Here is a 16,096-nt window from a genome sequence, read left to right on the forward strand (position 1 = left end):
ATAGTGCGAGCTCCTTAACGGAGACTGTTGTTCCCCCATTTGGATCAGTGTCGTCCATCTCCACAATGCTCTCCTCCTGGGTTGGGGTTGTGGTTGATCTAGGTGGCACCAGAGTGGCCCGCCTCATCGCCAGACTGCAAGACACAAATCAAGATGCATGGTCAGGCTGCAGGTTGGGGTGGCAGGTGGGGGTGGAAGGGGCAGTGTTGGGGGTGTGGCAGTGGTCATGGTGGAAGGGACCAGGTGGGGGGAGTGTTGGGGGTGGTGGGTGTGAGGGTGGTGTCACACGTTGCAGGGGGAACTACAACTCAGAGGGGTCTCACTTCCTTGCCTGATGCCGAACTCTGCCTTGGTGACCACCATATCCTGAGTCCACCGATTAGTTCCAGTGCCCACTGCTCAGCTGTGGTGAGAGGCCGCAGGTCCAGCGCCCCCCCCTCCAGTGCCTCTCATGGCGGTTGTGAACCAACTTTTCCGGGTGGCCGGGGAGGGCTACAGGAAATCTACAGTGTTAGACAGTCGAATGCACTCAGCACAGGGAGCAGAGGCTGTGTAGATGGTGACCTTCATAGCCAGGGCACCTGACTGGGTTCTGACAAGTAGTGCCAGGGGCATAGTTCCGTCGCTATCCGATTGCAAGTGGAGATCGAGGTTATGGCTGTGTGGGACGAGGGTTAGTGCCAGGGGCATAGTGCTGCCTACTTCCCCTGGCCGCCCTGACCAAGTCGTGCAGCTTCTCCATGCACTGCTGGCCAGTCCTGATGGTGTTCCCCATGGCGCTCATGACTGCTCAAACCTGCGGCCAGGACCAGTGCACGGCAGAGGGAGGTATTCTCCTCTCCATCTCGAGGTACATGATGGTGTGCCTCTCCTCCACTGCGTCAAGTAGGGTCTCCAGCTCAGTCCCTGAAACGGGGTGCCACTCCCCTTGTGCTCTTGTTGGCATGGGGTGTGTGGGGCATGGAGTGTATAAATGTGCTGCAGCTTGTCAGCCTCTTGCGAGGCAATTCCATCCCCAGGAAATCAGACATCTTTCTTCATTGGAATCGGTTGTGTTCCACGTGGCGCCGGTACTAGCCAATTAACAATCACTGGACTAGTCTGGGAATGGCACCAATTTTGCTGTCATAGAACACCACTGATTCAGACCCAGCGCCACCACTGGATGGGTGGCATGGTGGCGCAGTGGTTATCACAGCTGACTCACGGCACTGAGGGTCACTGAGGGGCTGGACGGTCGGAGGCAGGCCGGTCCCATGAACCCGCTGCCATCCAAATGGGTCACGGGCTTCTGGAACATCCAGTCCCACAGTGCAGATGCTGTCAGAGACCCAGTGACCATAAGAGGTGATGACGGCGGGCATCCAGCACCTGCAGGCACAGATGGAGAGGTCCATCCACGTGCAGGAGCAGGGAATGGTGCCGGTCATGCATGCCACCCAGGCCAACACCGCAGGGGTAGTAACTGCGGTGGAGGCATTGAGGGTGATGGTTTTGTCTGTGGATTAGCCTGTTCAAGGCCTGGGGCATTCTGTGAAGGCGGTGGCCGAGGCTCAGGACAGGGCTGCATTCTCACCAGGAGCCATGTGCCAGAGCCACCTGGACATTGCAGTGGCGCTCCTCAGCATGGCCCAGTCACAGCAGGCCATTGCTGAGAACGTCGGCGGCAATGCCCAGGTGCTGGCTGGCATTGCACAGACAGTGGGCATGGTGGCCCAGTCCCAGAGGGAGTTCGCCCAGTCACTGGCTGGTGTGGCACAGTCACACCGTGATGTGGTGCAGTCCCAGACAGAGATGGTCCGCTCCCTATGCTCCATGGCTGCGAGTGTGCAGACCCTGGTCGAGACCAGAGCAGGCCACTAGTACTGGCAGCATCAGGTGGCGTGGGGAGAGGGGGGCTCAGAGGAAGTCTCCGCTCGCACCCCCATCCCATGGAGTAGTCCGGTGGCCTTCGGACTTCCCAAGGGAGGAGGAGGTGATGGGGCCTGTGACTCCTGCAGCGGAGGTGCCAGAGCACCGCAGCTCCTCGGACTCCCTCCTCCTGTCTCTGGCACATTTGGGGGCAGCGAGCAGAACAGGGTTGGCACCACCGCACCTGGGACACCCGAGCAGCGGCAGGACCCATTCAGGGCTAGACACCCCAGAAGACGTCCGCCAACTGTGACCCAGGTCGCAGAGTAGGAATCACAGCAGGCTGCCTCCACACCCTGCTGTACCATCTGGGGAACCACCTAAGTGTAGCGTTAGGGCCGTTAAGGCCAGAAAAGTAGACACCAGTTAAGTTGGCATCGATGCAGGGCACAGTTTAGTTCTATGGGCTAGGGCACAATCCTGAATATATTTGTTCACAATAAACACCTGTGCGCTCTGTCTGATGGGTGTGAGAGGTGGGCTAGTCTGGGCTGGCTAGGTAGGGGGTGGGAAATGGGTCGACGTTGGGGGGGGGGGGAATGGTCCAGACCCTATCGGTGGCCCATGCTCCACACCCTGCCCCCGCCTCCGACCATCCCTACCACCGCTACCCCAGGGATTTGATGGCACTGTGTGATGAAATGTCCAGCTCACATGCAGGTGGACGGTAGAAAGTGGTATCGTGGGCAGGAGTCAGACATTGCCTAATGATGTAGAGCACCAGAGCTCATCACAGAGCTGGCTGTAATCATCCTCCATCCCACGGACCAAACCGGCTGTTACTGCCAACCCAGGACCCCAACCCCGTAGTGCGGCATGGAGGGGGTTGCACTTGGGGGTGGCCGGGTGGGAAGTGAGGGGGTCTGGGGTTGGGATGCAGTGATCATCCCCATTGGCCTGTCCCCCTCTACCCCTCTCCTAGTCGGTGAACCTGATGCTGATCAGAACGGCCCGTGCACATTGTTGTATGGCCTCCCGTGCCTGCTTGGGCTCCATGTCCTGTCCACCCTCAACCTCTGTTACATCTTCCTCATCGGCCGAGGCGTGGCATTCCTCCTCCTCCAGAACATCGCTCCTCTGCTGCCTGATGGTGTGGAGGATGTAACAGGCCGCCACAATCCTCTCAACATAATACTGGAGGGCCCTCCAGAGCGGTCCAGGCACTTAAACCGCATCTTCAGGAGACCAAAGCACCGCTCGATCGCAACCCTGGTCACTGCATGGGCGTCTTTGCAGCGGGTTTCTGAGTCGGTTTGTGGCCTCCGGATAGGTGCCATAAGCCATGACAGCAGTGTATAGCCCCTGTCATCGAGGAGCCAACCCCTCAGCTGGGTGGGTCAGGGATCGTTGTGTGTGCCAGGATGATGGTGTCGTGCACACTGCCCAGGTATCAGGCACAGATGTGTATGATGCACAGCTGATGGTCACACACCAGCTGCACGTTCATCGAGTCGAACCCGTTTCGCTTGTGTAGAACAGCCTGTTATCTGCAGGTAGCCATAGGGGGATGGGCATCCTGTCCACCACCCCGGGATCTGGAAAATCCCAGTGATGGTGGCGAACCCTGCTGCCCGGGCATCCTGGTGGGCTCAGCCCACATTGAAGTGGAGATATTGAGCCACCTGTGCATATAGGGCCACCGTGATGGCACGAATGTGCCAGTGCACCGAGATGTATGAGGTCCCAGATGGGTCCCCACTCGGTGCCTGGAAGGACCCCATGGCATAACCGTTAAGGGCGACTGTCACCTGGACTGCTACCAGGAGTGGTTGTCCTCCCCCAGGTGGCAGGTGTGCCATCACCCGGCAGATATGTCGCACTGTCTTTCTGCTCAGCCAGAGTCTTCAACAGCATGCCCAATCCAGCAGGTCCTCAAATAACAGGCACTGCCGGTACACATGAGGCCTCATGCGGCACATTCTTCTTGGCACCTCCCCCTCCTCGGTCTGCTGAGCGGCCATTTCTCCATCCTGCGTGGCTGCCACCTGTCCCTCTGCAGCATGCTCCGCTGCTGCAGACTCTGCTACTGCAGTTTCCTCCTCCTCTTCAAGAAGCACCCTCTCATACAGTTGCAGGGCATCCCCCAGGACGGTGGCAAGGAGCAGGAAGGCCACGATTGCTGGTTAAATTCAAATATCCTGCAGGGGGTGAAAGGCCGACATGTAAGCATGGTGCATAACCCCATACCCAACCGGCTCCAACCGGCTACACGGTGGCCCCGGTTGGCATTGCTGACTCTGCCCCGCATATCCCACCTCTAGCCCCACACCACATCAGTGGCCAGCATCGTGAGGGCCTCAGGTCCTGGCGCCTGTCCCTGATGCCTGGGCTGTCATTGGCTGGCACTGCCCTCGCCAGGTGTATGCACTGTGGCCCTTGTAGGGGTTACTGTGGGTGTTGCCCTTGGTGGGATACTGGTGGGTGGCTGCCGGGATCGTGGTGGGTGCGGGTGGGTGAGGGTTGAATGCGGGGCTAGAGGGGAGGGGGGGCATGCTGCCTTTCTGTCAACCTGTCACTCTGCAGAACCAGGGGCCAAGTTGGGTGGTCAGTGGGTGCACAGCAAAATGGCCACAATAATGGTGGCCCGTAAATGTACAACGCCGCAGTCCTGTGGGGGGTCAGCCCGGCTGCTCGGCCTGTTCCCCCATACAACTTCCTTTCCCAAGGCCCAGGCAGGGCTCCCCCAAACCCCAGCCAGCCGGTCATTGTCGGGCCCGGCAACCCACAGTGCCTCCTCTCTATGTTTTAACTCCTCTCTCTCCCCCATCAGCTATGCTGCCACTTTCCGGCGGCTGCAGTTTCCATTTTTGGGACTATGTCCCCACACCATCGTCAAAACGATGGTCTTTTACGACAGGAAACTGACATCAAAAGGCCACAGGTTCACCATCTTGCAGGGGGCTAGCAGACAGCTCTCATGGCGCTCGCAGCTCTAACTGCTGATGCGGCCCCACGCACTTCCAGGTCAGAGGCCGCGCCATGCTCCATGGTGGATTCAGCCCGCTGTACTGGACCACCGGAATAGTGCCCCGCATCGGCCGCTCGCCCGCCCGGACCACCCGCAAACATAGCCCCTAGTCCCAAATGAAGTCCCCCTGCCCTCCGATCGGCTCTCCCCCGACTGTGCCTACCCCGGACTGAGTCCGCAGCCACCACGAAAGGCAGGACCATGTTAGAGTCACGCCGTCGGTAATTCGGCAGGTCAGGGACGGAGAATCGCGGGGCGGGCCTCAAGCAATCGCCTGAGGTGGTGGGTACTCGGAGCGGCATACTCCATGAGTACGACAATTTTTTTGGGGGGGCGGAGAATTGCGAAACCAGCACTGGTCCCAATTTTGCGTGTGAAAACGGATTCTCACCCCGTCACTGAATGTGACTTTGGCATTGCAGTGCGGAGAATCCAGCCCATGATTTTTAAAAATACAAGTGAGCAGCGCAATCGGGAACTTGGCCCATCAAAGGAGCAGAATCGCGGAGGCCTTGGAGAAAATCTGGTTAGGCCAGCTAATGATATGCAAACGGTGTTTACTGTACATGCATTCATGCTGCTATTGAGGTGATGGAGAATTGCTATTTGGCATCAAAATGGCGCCCACCGCGAATTTGGTGCCGGAACCAATTGAGTTTCATGATTTTGGCATCGACAAACGGGGAATCCCGCCTCATAATTGCTAAACTGTGCCTGCGGCAGGTGATGAAGGAAACAACAGGAGGGAAAAACATACTTGACCTCATCCTTTGCCCAGTGAAGCAGTAGAGGCTCCTTCATTAAATGTTTTTAAGATAAAGATAGATAGTTTTTTGAAGAATAAAGGGATTAAGGGTTATGGTGTTCGGGCCGGAAAGTGGAGCTGAGTCCATAAAAGATCAGCCATGATCTCATTGAATGGTGGAGCAGGCTCGAGGGGCCAGATGGCCTACTCCTGCTCCTAGTTCTTATGTTCTTATGTTCTTTCCCGCCTGATTGCTGGAGATGTATCTATCCATGATAATATCAGCAGAGGTGACCACTGCACATTCCTTGTGGAGACAAAGTCTTATCTTCACATTGAAGGCACCTCTCACCTTGTTATGTGGCCCTACCACCGTGCTCAATAGGATAGACTTTGAACAGATCTAACAGCTAATTGCACCCTGACAACATTCCAGCAATTGAACTGAAGTCTCCAGAACTTGCCCTTAGCCAAACTGTTGCAGAGCAGCTGGAATAGAGCATCTTCAGCTGTTTCAGCAATGATCTCCCTTCCATTATGAGGTGAGAAGTGGAAATGTTCGCAGGTGATTGAACAATGTTCAGTATCGTTGGCAGATACTGAAACATTACATGTCCAAATGCAGCAATATCCAATACGATATCCAGGCTTTTGTGACCCGAATGTTTCTTCGGAAGAATGCGAAAACATTGGAGACGGTGCAGAAGAGGTTTCCGAGAATGGTTCCAGGGATGAGGGACTTCAGTTACGCGCATATGTCAGAGAAGCTGGGCTGTTTTCCCCAGAACGAGAGCTGAAAAGAGATTTGATAGAGGCACTCAAGATCATGAGGGGTCCAGGTCGTTGGGTCAACATCCTGGAACTCCCTCCCTATCTGCACTGTGAACGGACATACACCTTAGGGACTGCAGCTGTTCAACAAAGCAGCTCAACATCATCTCCTCAAGGAAAACGCGGGATAGACAACAAACGCTGATCTTGCCAGCAATGCCCCCATCTCATAAATGATTAAAAATAATCGCAAATAATCCATGACCATCATAATTTCTATTTTCAGTTTCGTGGGGAGGTGGGTTATTCTCCTTAGTCCCTTCCATCCTAAAGCCAGGAGGCTGGGAAGATTCTTTCGATTGCGCTAACCTTCCTAGGTGATCTTTTAACAATTTCCCACCTTCCTCCATTTTACCACTCTGCCCTATAGCTTTACGCACCTTGCAAATAATTATGTTGATATGAATATGTCTTTTTTCAGGGGATGGTCCTTTGCCGGTACTTCGAGGCTGAGAAGTTTGATTTTACTGGGAAGAAGGTGATTGAGCTCGGATCTGGAACCGGAATTGTGGGGATTTTAGTGGCGCTGCTGGGTAATTTCATTCTACGGTTGACATTTCGGGTTCCATCCTTTTCGTCACTAATTGAAACACATATCCACATAGTTAGTATAATTAGATCATAGAATGGTTTCAGCTCGGCCCTTCCTGCCAGCTCTCTCCATCGGCTGCTTCACGAGTCTCACTCCCCCTCCCTTTCCCGATAGTCCTGCAATTTTGTACTCCCATTCAGATAATTATCTAACTTCCTTAAACGAACCACAAGCGAATCTTCCTCCTCCAGACTTTAAGGTAGTGAACACTGAGTTCTAAACACGGGCTGAACAGAACTGTTTTGTTTTTCCAATCCCGCCATTCGTTCTTTCCCAATTATCTTAAATCGGCGACCTTTAGTTCTGGACTCTTCCGCCGATGAAAACAATTCATCTCCAAGAGGACATGAAGAGTGTACAAAGAGATTTAGGTAGATTGAGTGGGCAAATGTTTGGCACTTAGAATATACTGTGGGACAATGTGAACCTGTCCATTTTGGGACGAGGACGATAAACGCAGTATACTGTTGAAATTGCCGAGCTCTGTGGTACAGAGATGCAGGAGTGAGCTTCTACACCAATCGCAACCTGTTAGTAAGCAGGCACAGCACGTGATTAGGGGGAAAAATGGAATGTTTATGGCAGAATCCAGCATAAAACTGGGGCCTGTTGCTACAGCTGTCCATGGGCTTGGTGAGACCACAACTGGCGCACTGTGTGCAGTTTTAGTGTCATCAATTAAGGAAGGATATAATTGCCTTCAAGATGTTAATTCGGCTCATTCTTGGGATAAACGGGTTGCCAAGGTTGGGTCTTTAGCCATAGGAGTTTAGAAGAATGATACATTATATTCTTAAAACATACAGGACCCTGAGGGCACTTGACAGGGAGGCCGCTGAGAGGACGGTTCTTTTGTGGGTGAGTACCCAACTGGGGGAGGCGGTTTTAATTTAGGCGTCTCGCATTTAAGACTGAGATGAGAAGATGAGGGGCAGCACGGTAGCACAGGGGCAGCACGGTAGCACACGTGGCTAGTACTGTGACTTCACAGCGCCAGGGTCCCAGGTTCGATTTCCTGCTGGGTCATTGGCTGTGGGGAGTCTGCACGTTCTCCCCATGTCTGCATGGGGTTCCTCCGGGTGTTCCCACAGTCCAAAGACGTGCAGGTTAGGTGGATTGGCCATTATAAATTGCCTTTAGTGTCCAAAAAGGTTAGGTGGGGTTATTGGGTTATGGGGCTAAGGTGGAAGTGAGGGATTAATTGGGTCGGTGCAGAATCAATGGGCCGAATGGCCTCCTTCTGTACTGTATGTTCTATGTATCAATGTATTTTATCTTCGATCGGCCGTTCGTTAGGCCTTTGAATTGCCTTCCTTATTGAGCAGTGGGGTGTGGGATTATATTCAGGGCTGAGTTAGATGAACTTTTGTACGGCATGGGAATCATGTGTTACGGGCTGTGTGTGTGTGGGGGGGGGGGGGGGGTGCAGGCTGGTAGGTGGAGTTGAGGCCACAATCAGGTCAGTCACCAGATTATCGAGGTCAGAAGCAGGTTCGAGAGGCCAAAAGGCCAAACCCGCTCTTAATTCTTGTTTGTACTACTGCCACTTCAAGGTGTTTACCATTATACACCATTACCGTTATATAGGGGCTGGTTCAGCACAGTGGGCTAAACAGCTGGCTTGTAATACCGAACAAAGCCAGGCGCGCGTGTTCAATTCCCGTACCGGCCTCCCCAAACAAGCGCCGGAATGGGGCTTTTCACAGTAACTTCATTGAAGCCTACTTGTGACAATAAGCGATTTTAATTTCATTTCAAATGGAATCTAAGATCAGGACTAGGTCATTCAACTATTCGAGTCTGCACCTCTGTTCAGTTAGACTATGGCTGATTTATATTATAACTCTAGTTATCCACATGGTTTCCCTTGTACTTAATAGTCTTAAATGAGAAATGTGGCAGAGATCGCTTTGATATTATTCGGTGACCTTTGCTCCATATGGGAGACCACAAATACCCAGGTGAATATTGGCTGCTTAGGTCATGTGATAAACCCTACTCGGATCCACATCCAAGCGATGCTAGAGTCAATGTTTGCAGGACAGGAAATATCTATAGAAAATAAAAACTTCTCATCTTGTGGGACCTGTGTGCAACCGAGTGGATCTCCGCATCCAGCAGTAGGAATGAAACTGATCTGCACTGCAATTGGTCGGAAAGAAATAAAACTCGTGTTGCCACGGCAACAAGAGCAACGACGCCAAGACACGATGTTGGATTGAGGGGAGAAGCATTTTATGAAAGAGTAAAATCGAATTATTGCATCTAACTGAATATTAGATCCAAGCGGCCTTCTGCTAATAGGGTGGAATGAGATGTTAATAACATTTTCACTAATAGCTGCATTGCTCTCATATTCTAAAGTTGCAAAACCAATGCACTGAGTGAACAGGGTAAGTCCTTAATCAATGTCATTGCTTGCTCCAAAAAGCAATTCAACTTCAAATTGAACCCAATTCATGGTCTCCAAAAGAGAGATATAAATAGTTATGCACTAAACCTCCTTAAAACACTGACCTCATATTCCAAACATTGATCAGTTACTTTTCAATGACCCCCGCCCGCAAAACATTCAATAGTACTTAATGCACCTTTTAAAGGATGAAAGAAACAAATGCTACTGGGAAAACAAGAGAGTTGCTGAATATCTCGCTATCCAGTATATTCGTTTTGGCTGACCACGATTCGATTAGGCAAAGATCAGGTATTGCACTTTTAAAAAAATGCCCATCTGCTTTTCTTAAATGCACCAGACAATTTGCTTTACTGTAAATCTCCTACGGTGTTTTGGGAAGAAAATTAATTTCAATCTACATAATCCTATTCAGGCCACGTGTTTCCTAATCTATGTGCCATTCTGCTATTGTCTGGCTCACTCATACTCACTGGATAGCCCAGGTAACCGTTATTTTACATAATTATGTACCTCTCTCTCCCTGTGACCAGAACGGATGTTGCAACTGGCGCTGTGGGGACACAGCAGGATAATTATGGTCTTCGTTTATTATATTTACCAGGTGGAGATGTCATTATGACGGACAGACCAAACGTTGTGAAGCAGATTGAATACAACATCGTTGCTAACGTCCCATCCAACTCCAGGCACCGCGTACAAACCCGTGCCCTGGCCTGGGGCATCGATCAGGATAAATTTCCAGCCGACGTTGATGTCGTTCTGGGAACGGACATTGTTTACTGCCCAACGCAATTTCCAAACCTTTTGAAGACACTGCACCATTTCTGCCGGGAGAAGACGACAATTTACCTGTGTTCTGATGTGAAATATAGAGAAGGTTCTGTTAAATTTCACGACGAGATAGTGCCAGAGCAGTTTAATAGCGAGCTCATCCATAAAAGCGGCACCAACAGAATTTTCAAAGTAACCAAAAAGGTTCCAGGCAGTGAGAACTAGTTTCTGATGCAAGAACGGGAAGAGACAACGATCCATTTTCTGCTTATCGCAGTACAGGGGAATAGACAAGGATTAATAACTTTTCTGCAGTCAGTTTCAAAATAAATCCTGTACTTTACTTTCTTCCTTTTTCAACTTCCATCCTGGATCTCCCAAACATCGGTGATAGATACTGACACAATACTTTCTAATACTAAACGTATATACTTTTCCTGAGTGGAGATCATTAATCAATGATTTACCTACGGGTTTTGTAAGTGGGAAAGCTCATAAAGGGATTGAGTCTGAAGAATTGCTGTTCCAGATATAGAATACATCATCCACGAACACGTGCATCGTTGCAATTTTAACATTGTTGAGTTACAATGACAGTAATTAATGTGTTCACTATTACCGATGAACATGCGGTGACATTGATATGAAAAACATTTGCTCCCGGATTTAACAAAAGCTTAACTGTTTAAAATAAAATACAAAAACTTTTTCTTAAATACGAGAAATCACACGGGGAGCAACTTTTATTTATTCAGTTCTGGACCATTCACTGAACAAGATTGTTTCAAAATTTCTAATCGCCTTATATCAATTGCATTCAAACTTTGAGAATGTAATTAACAGTTATCCTCCCTAATCTTGGATGGCTCCACCAACCTCCATCTTTATTCTTCCCTTTCACCATAAAGGCTCTAATTTCCTTCATTGCGAAATCTATTGCAAGATGCGGCAATTCTCTCAAGTAGCCCAGCAGCCTTTAGGTTTGAATTCCACCTCTGTGGGCTGGAACATGGAATACTGATGATTACTCTGAACTATAACCTACAAGTTAAAATTTACTATTTTACCCGCTTGCATTTATTGGAATTTGAATGTCATGATTGAATGTATAACCAAAAAGCCAATTGGATGACTGTAATAAGGCTTCCCGAATTAATATGGGCACGGCGCATCTGACAAACTGAAACCCGTATAACCTTAGTCAGCAAGAGCCCGGTTCCTTATCGTCCCACTGCCTCAGCCCAACTCGACTTAACATAACTGATAAAATCTAGAAAGATGGATCTTTTGCCTTTTAGGGAAGATGGAATTTGATCCGATGCTGGCGAGGTGCCCCATGACACACTGGTACAAAAGGTGAAGTCACACGGGATCAGAGGTGAGGTAGTAAGATGGATACAGAACTGGCTTGGTCACAGAGAGCAAAGGGTAGCAATAGAAGGGTGTTCTTCTGAGTCGAGGGTTGTGAATAGTGGTGTTGAACAGGGATCTGTGCTTGGGCCTCTGTTGTTTGTAGTGTACATAAACGGTTTGGAGTAAAATGTAGCCAGTCTGATTAGTAAGTTCATGGATGACACCAAGGTTGGTGGAGTGGCAGATAGTGTTGAGGATTGTCAGAAGATACAGCAGGACATCGATAGGTTGGAGACTTGGGCAGAGAAATGGCAAATGGAGTTTAATCCAGACAAATGTGAGGTAATGCATGTTGGTAGGTCTAACATAGAGGGCAAATATACCATAAAGGGCAAAACTCTTAGGACCATAGAAAGTCAGAGAGATATGGGCTTGCATGTCCACAGATCTTTGAAGGTGGCGACGCAAGTGGACAAGGTAGTCAAGAAAGCGTATGGAATGCTTGCCTTCATTGGACGTGGCATCGAGTATGAAAACTGACATGTCATGCTACAGTTGTATAGAACCTTGGAAAGGCCGCACTTGGAATATTGCACACAATTCTGGTCACCGCACTACCAGAAGGACGTAGAGACTTTGGAGAGGGTGCAGAGGAGGTTTACCAGGATGTTGTCTGGTCTGGAGGGTCTTAGCAATGTAGAGAGGCTGAATAGACTGGGACTGTTTTCATTAGAAAGACGGAGGTTGAGGAGTGACCTGATACAGGTCTACAAGATTATGAGGGGCATGGATAGAGTGGATGGGCAGGCACTCTTTCCTAAGGTGGAGGTGTCAGTCACCAGGGGGCATAGGTTTAAGGTCCGTGGGGCAGAATTTAGAGGAGATGTGCAAGGCAGGTGTTTTAGACAGAGGGCGGTGTGTGCCTGGAATGCATTGCCAGGGGAGGTTGTGTAAGCAGATACATTAACGGTGTTCAATGACAAGCACATGGGTAGGATGGGTGTAGAGGGATACGGCACAAGGAAGTGCTGAGGGTTTTGGCAAAGGTTGGTATCATGGCCGGTACAGGCTTGGAGGGCCGAAGGGCCTGTTCCTGTGCTGCATTGTTCTTTGTTAAAATTAATGTTTTGCGGGATGCTGTTTTTTATTTGCTATCACTAGTTCCAAAATATATATTTCCAAACCACTGGAGCATTGTCCTTTGCATTGCGAGGATTAAATCATAACACAAATATAGATCATGTCTGGACAGTGCAAACAATTGGACCATAACATAGTTGAACTCTATAGTGCATCAATTGTTGGGAGTACCAGAATATTCTGGTCTGGTGTATATCCATATCATCTGTAAATGTCAATTACTTTGCACTAGATACACTAAAACAGCAGTAAAGCTTGACGTTGTTCCAATGCCTGAATGGAACAGGTCCTGCAGAATAAACAATGACTCCTTTGCTTTTCTCTCTCCCAAAACCATGTCATTACAAATAGTACCACTCAATAAAAGTAATGAATAACAATATTCAAAGTAATATATTAAATTTATCAGCTTACAGCTTGGCATCGAATGGTGTGAAATATGTTTACATGTCCATGGTGCCGAACGATTCATAGATTCACATAGTGTATCATGTGATAATACTTAAAAACAATTCGACTTCAGATATGAAACTATGTATCACGATGCAGAATGAGCGGGCAGATTGATGGCAGATTAAGGTCCTTGTAGAGAAGTGCGAGCTCATCCACTATGGTCTTAAGAAAGATAGATCAGATCTGTTTCCTACTCGCTTAGAGGATCAGACCTTTGGTGGAGTAGTGAGATTGAGGATCTCCAGGTACAGAAACCACTTAAACCTGTGGATAAGCATTAAAATGCTTTAATAAGACTAATGAGACATTAACCTTCGTCTCACTGGGTCGGAAATACAAAGAGGTGGGAATGACAAAATTCGGGTTGGATCACTTCTGGACCATTGCATTCAGTTCTAGTCCCGGAAGAATGTACTGGCCCTGTAGTCAGTGCAGGACAACTTGGCTAGAATTATAGTGGGGCTAAGAGGGCTTGTATTTCCGCAAGTGTAGCCTTAAAGGGCCTTAGATCTGCTTAAGATGATTCGAAGATGTGATAAAGTAGAGTGAGAAATTATTTAACCTGATGAAATTATATAACCTTACAATCTAACTGTGCCATGCAAGATTGATGCCAGTAAGCACAGGGTCAGACAAATGCTGGTGGGAATGTGGAATTCTCTTCATCAAAAAGTTGTCGAGGGTTGTTCAAGTGAAATATTCGAAATTGAGATTTACATGTTTTTGTTGGACAAGAATACTAAGCGACATGAGACCAAGGCAGGTAAATGGAGTTAATGTACAGACTGGCTAAGATCTAAAATCAGTGGCAGAACATACGTGCGAAGGGTCTTAATGTCTGATCTCGCTCTGGGGTAAAAGGAACAGTTCACCACTAAGGAGAAGTGTCCATGAGTATTTCCGTTGTCCACCCATAGTTGAACTCAGCATCGAGTGTAAAAGACAAATCTGATATATTGTCAACTATCTTCAGCCAGACAATATTGTCCATTAATGTCGACTGCAGCAGATTATGGTGACGTAGATTTTGCTGGCTTGCTTTTCAATATATTTCAGACTGAAAGGTTATGATCTCTGGCTGCCAAGATGCTAGCAAGCAAACCAATTAATGTAACTAATTGGCTTCCAATGAAATGTAAGTGGCTGAATATGTGCTTTCAATAAAGACTTATTTTCCAATCATTGCGTCCACGAAACTAAGACTCCACGAGAGGCGGCATTTTCAAAGGTGCTGCACTGGGACGAAACGTGTTTAAAATTACAACATAAAGGTACAACTGGGTATTATTAACAAACCTTATTTTCTATATCTTCCCGGTCTAATTCTTTGACCATTTTAAATACCCGAATTCTCGCGTACTAACCTTCGATACTCGCCGGAACACAAACCTAATCGCGAAGTCTGTCTTCATAATTTAAACCTTTTAGTCCCAGAAGAAATCTGGTCAATTTGTATTGCAGCCGCTGCAATGCCAGTGCATCTTTGCTGCCCGGAACAGAATACAGAACCAATCCAACCAAAGCCGTATATGCAACTGCAACTAAACCTCCGCTCCTAGTCCAGCCCAATGAAGGTTAATGTTCCAGTAGGCTTTTAAATTATTATTATTTGTCATCTGCTAACTAATATTCTGTTTAGTGTTTTAAGTATCTTAATTTCTGCACATCGCCAGGTCCCAGCTTGTCACCACGTGGAAAATGTTATGCTTCATTTTCCTTTCTCCAAAATCGATCACCTTCCTCAAAGTTTGACTTCATCTGCCAGATTTATCCGCTCACAATCTATGACTCTCTCCTTTCTACACCCCGCTTCCATTTGTACAATTACAATATCACCTAATTTAGTGCCTTTACAAAACTCGGCTCTGTAATCCTTCATCTAAGTCATCGATATTTATAATGAAAAGCTAAGGCTGTAATGTTTTACCATTACCCTTACTCTCTATCCCCTATCTCAGAACCTCCCCCCCCCCCCCCCGCCCCCCCCGCACCATGTGAAAAATTGCCTTCAATCCCAGTTTTCTTTTCTGTCTTTTTTGTGGACCAAAGTCAAATGCCTTCTGGAAATCCATATTAAGAACATCAGTGAGCACTTTTTTATCGACCAATTTAATGAATTGGTTATCTGCAAATTATAGGTTGTGATGGGCAAATAGGCCCCCACTGCAAGGACCCGGAGAGTTGCTGCTGACAGGGAAACGGGCAGCAACTGTATCCAACTGTTCAGAAAGTGCGGTCATTAATTACATTCTGACAATGGTTCGCAGCCTTTTAGCAGACTCCTACATTAAGCTGCCACGATGTTTCAATAAATTGTGTGCATAGTAATATTTGGTTTGATAAAGTGAATGTCCTTGAACCCATGATATTTTTTATGTGTAAACATCACCTCCCTCTTTGCATTGTTCGGATACAACTGATAGTCATTGGCTTAGTCGCTGATATAATTTGCTGCGTAAGTATTTAATGTCATAGCTCTCCTAAATTTATTGCAAAGGAAATGTACTTTACCTTTTAGCTACATTGATAATCGGAATTCCTTTTCCATACTGCTGCACTGAATGTTTTTCGTTTATAGCTGGCCACTTACGATACAAAACAAACATCAGCATAGTGGCTTTGGACAAAATCATTTTGGGTTCCCGCCCTTAGCAATGCATCCTGTTGTAAACCACACACAGTGGAATTAACAGAATTCCAGAACAGGATAAACTCCATCTGTTACCATAATAAATGTGATGAACTCGGCTTTTCTGGTGCAGCAGCGTACAACTTTCAGGGTGAAATGATCACATTACGGAAATGATGAAGGGTATTACACCGAGCCCGTTGGTCGATTATTTTAATACGATAGTTTTGCGAGGAAGATGGGCCATGCAGTTATAATATCCGCATAAAACTCGATTAAATGTCAGG

General features: G+C 48.2%; 1 protein-coding gene across 1 annotated transcript in view; it reads left to right on the forward strand.

Annotated features, from left to right (window-relative positions):
* LOC140407874 (EEF1A lysine methyltransferase 3-like) overlaps positions 1–14,362 on the forward strand; it is a 28,142-nt gene extending 13,780 nt beyond the window's left edge. Inside the window, exons 3-4 of the mRNA XM_072495095.1 lie at positions 6,877–6,988; positions 10,065–14,362. Coding sequence (XP_072351196.1) covers positions 6,877–6,988; positions 10,065–10,459 — 507 coding nt within the window. The 3' untranslated portion in view covers positions 10,460–14,362. The remainder of the gene's footprint in view (positions 1–6,876; positions 6,989–10,064) is intronic.
* Positions 14,363–16,096: the final 1,734 nt, after the last annotated feature.

This window comes from Scyliorhinus torazame, chromosome 2 (genome assembly GCF_047496885.1).
Source record: "Scyliorhinus torazame isolate Kashiwa2021f chromosome 2, sScyTor2.1, whole genome shotgun sequence".
Lineage (NCBI taxonomy): Eukaryota > Metazoa > Chordata > Chondrichthyes > Carcharhiniformes > Scyliorhinidae > Scyliorhinus > Scyliorhinus torazame.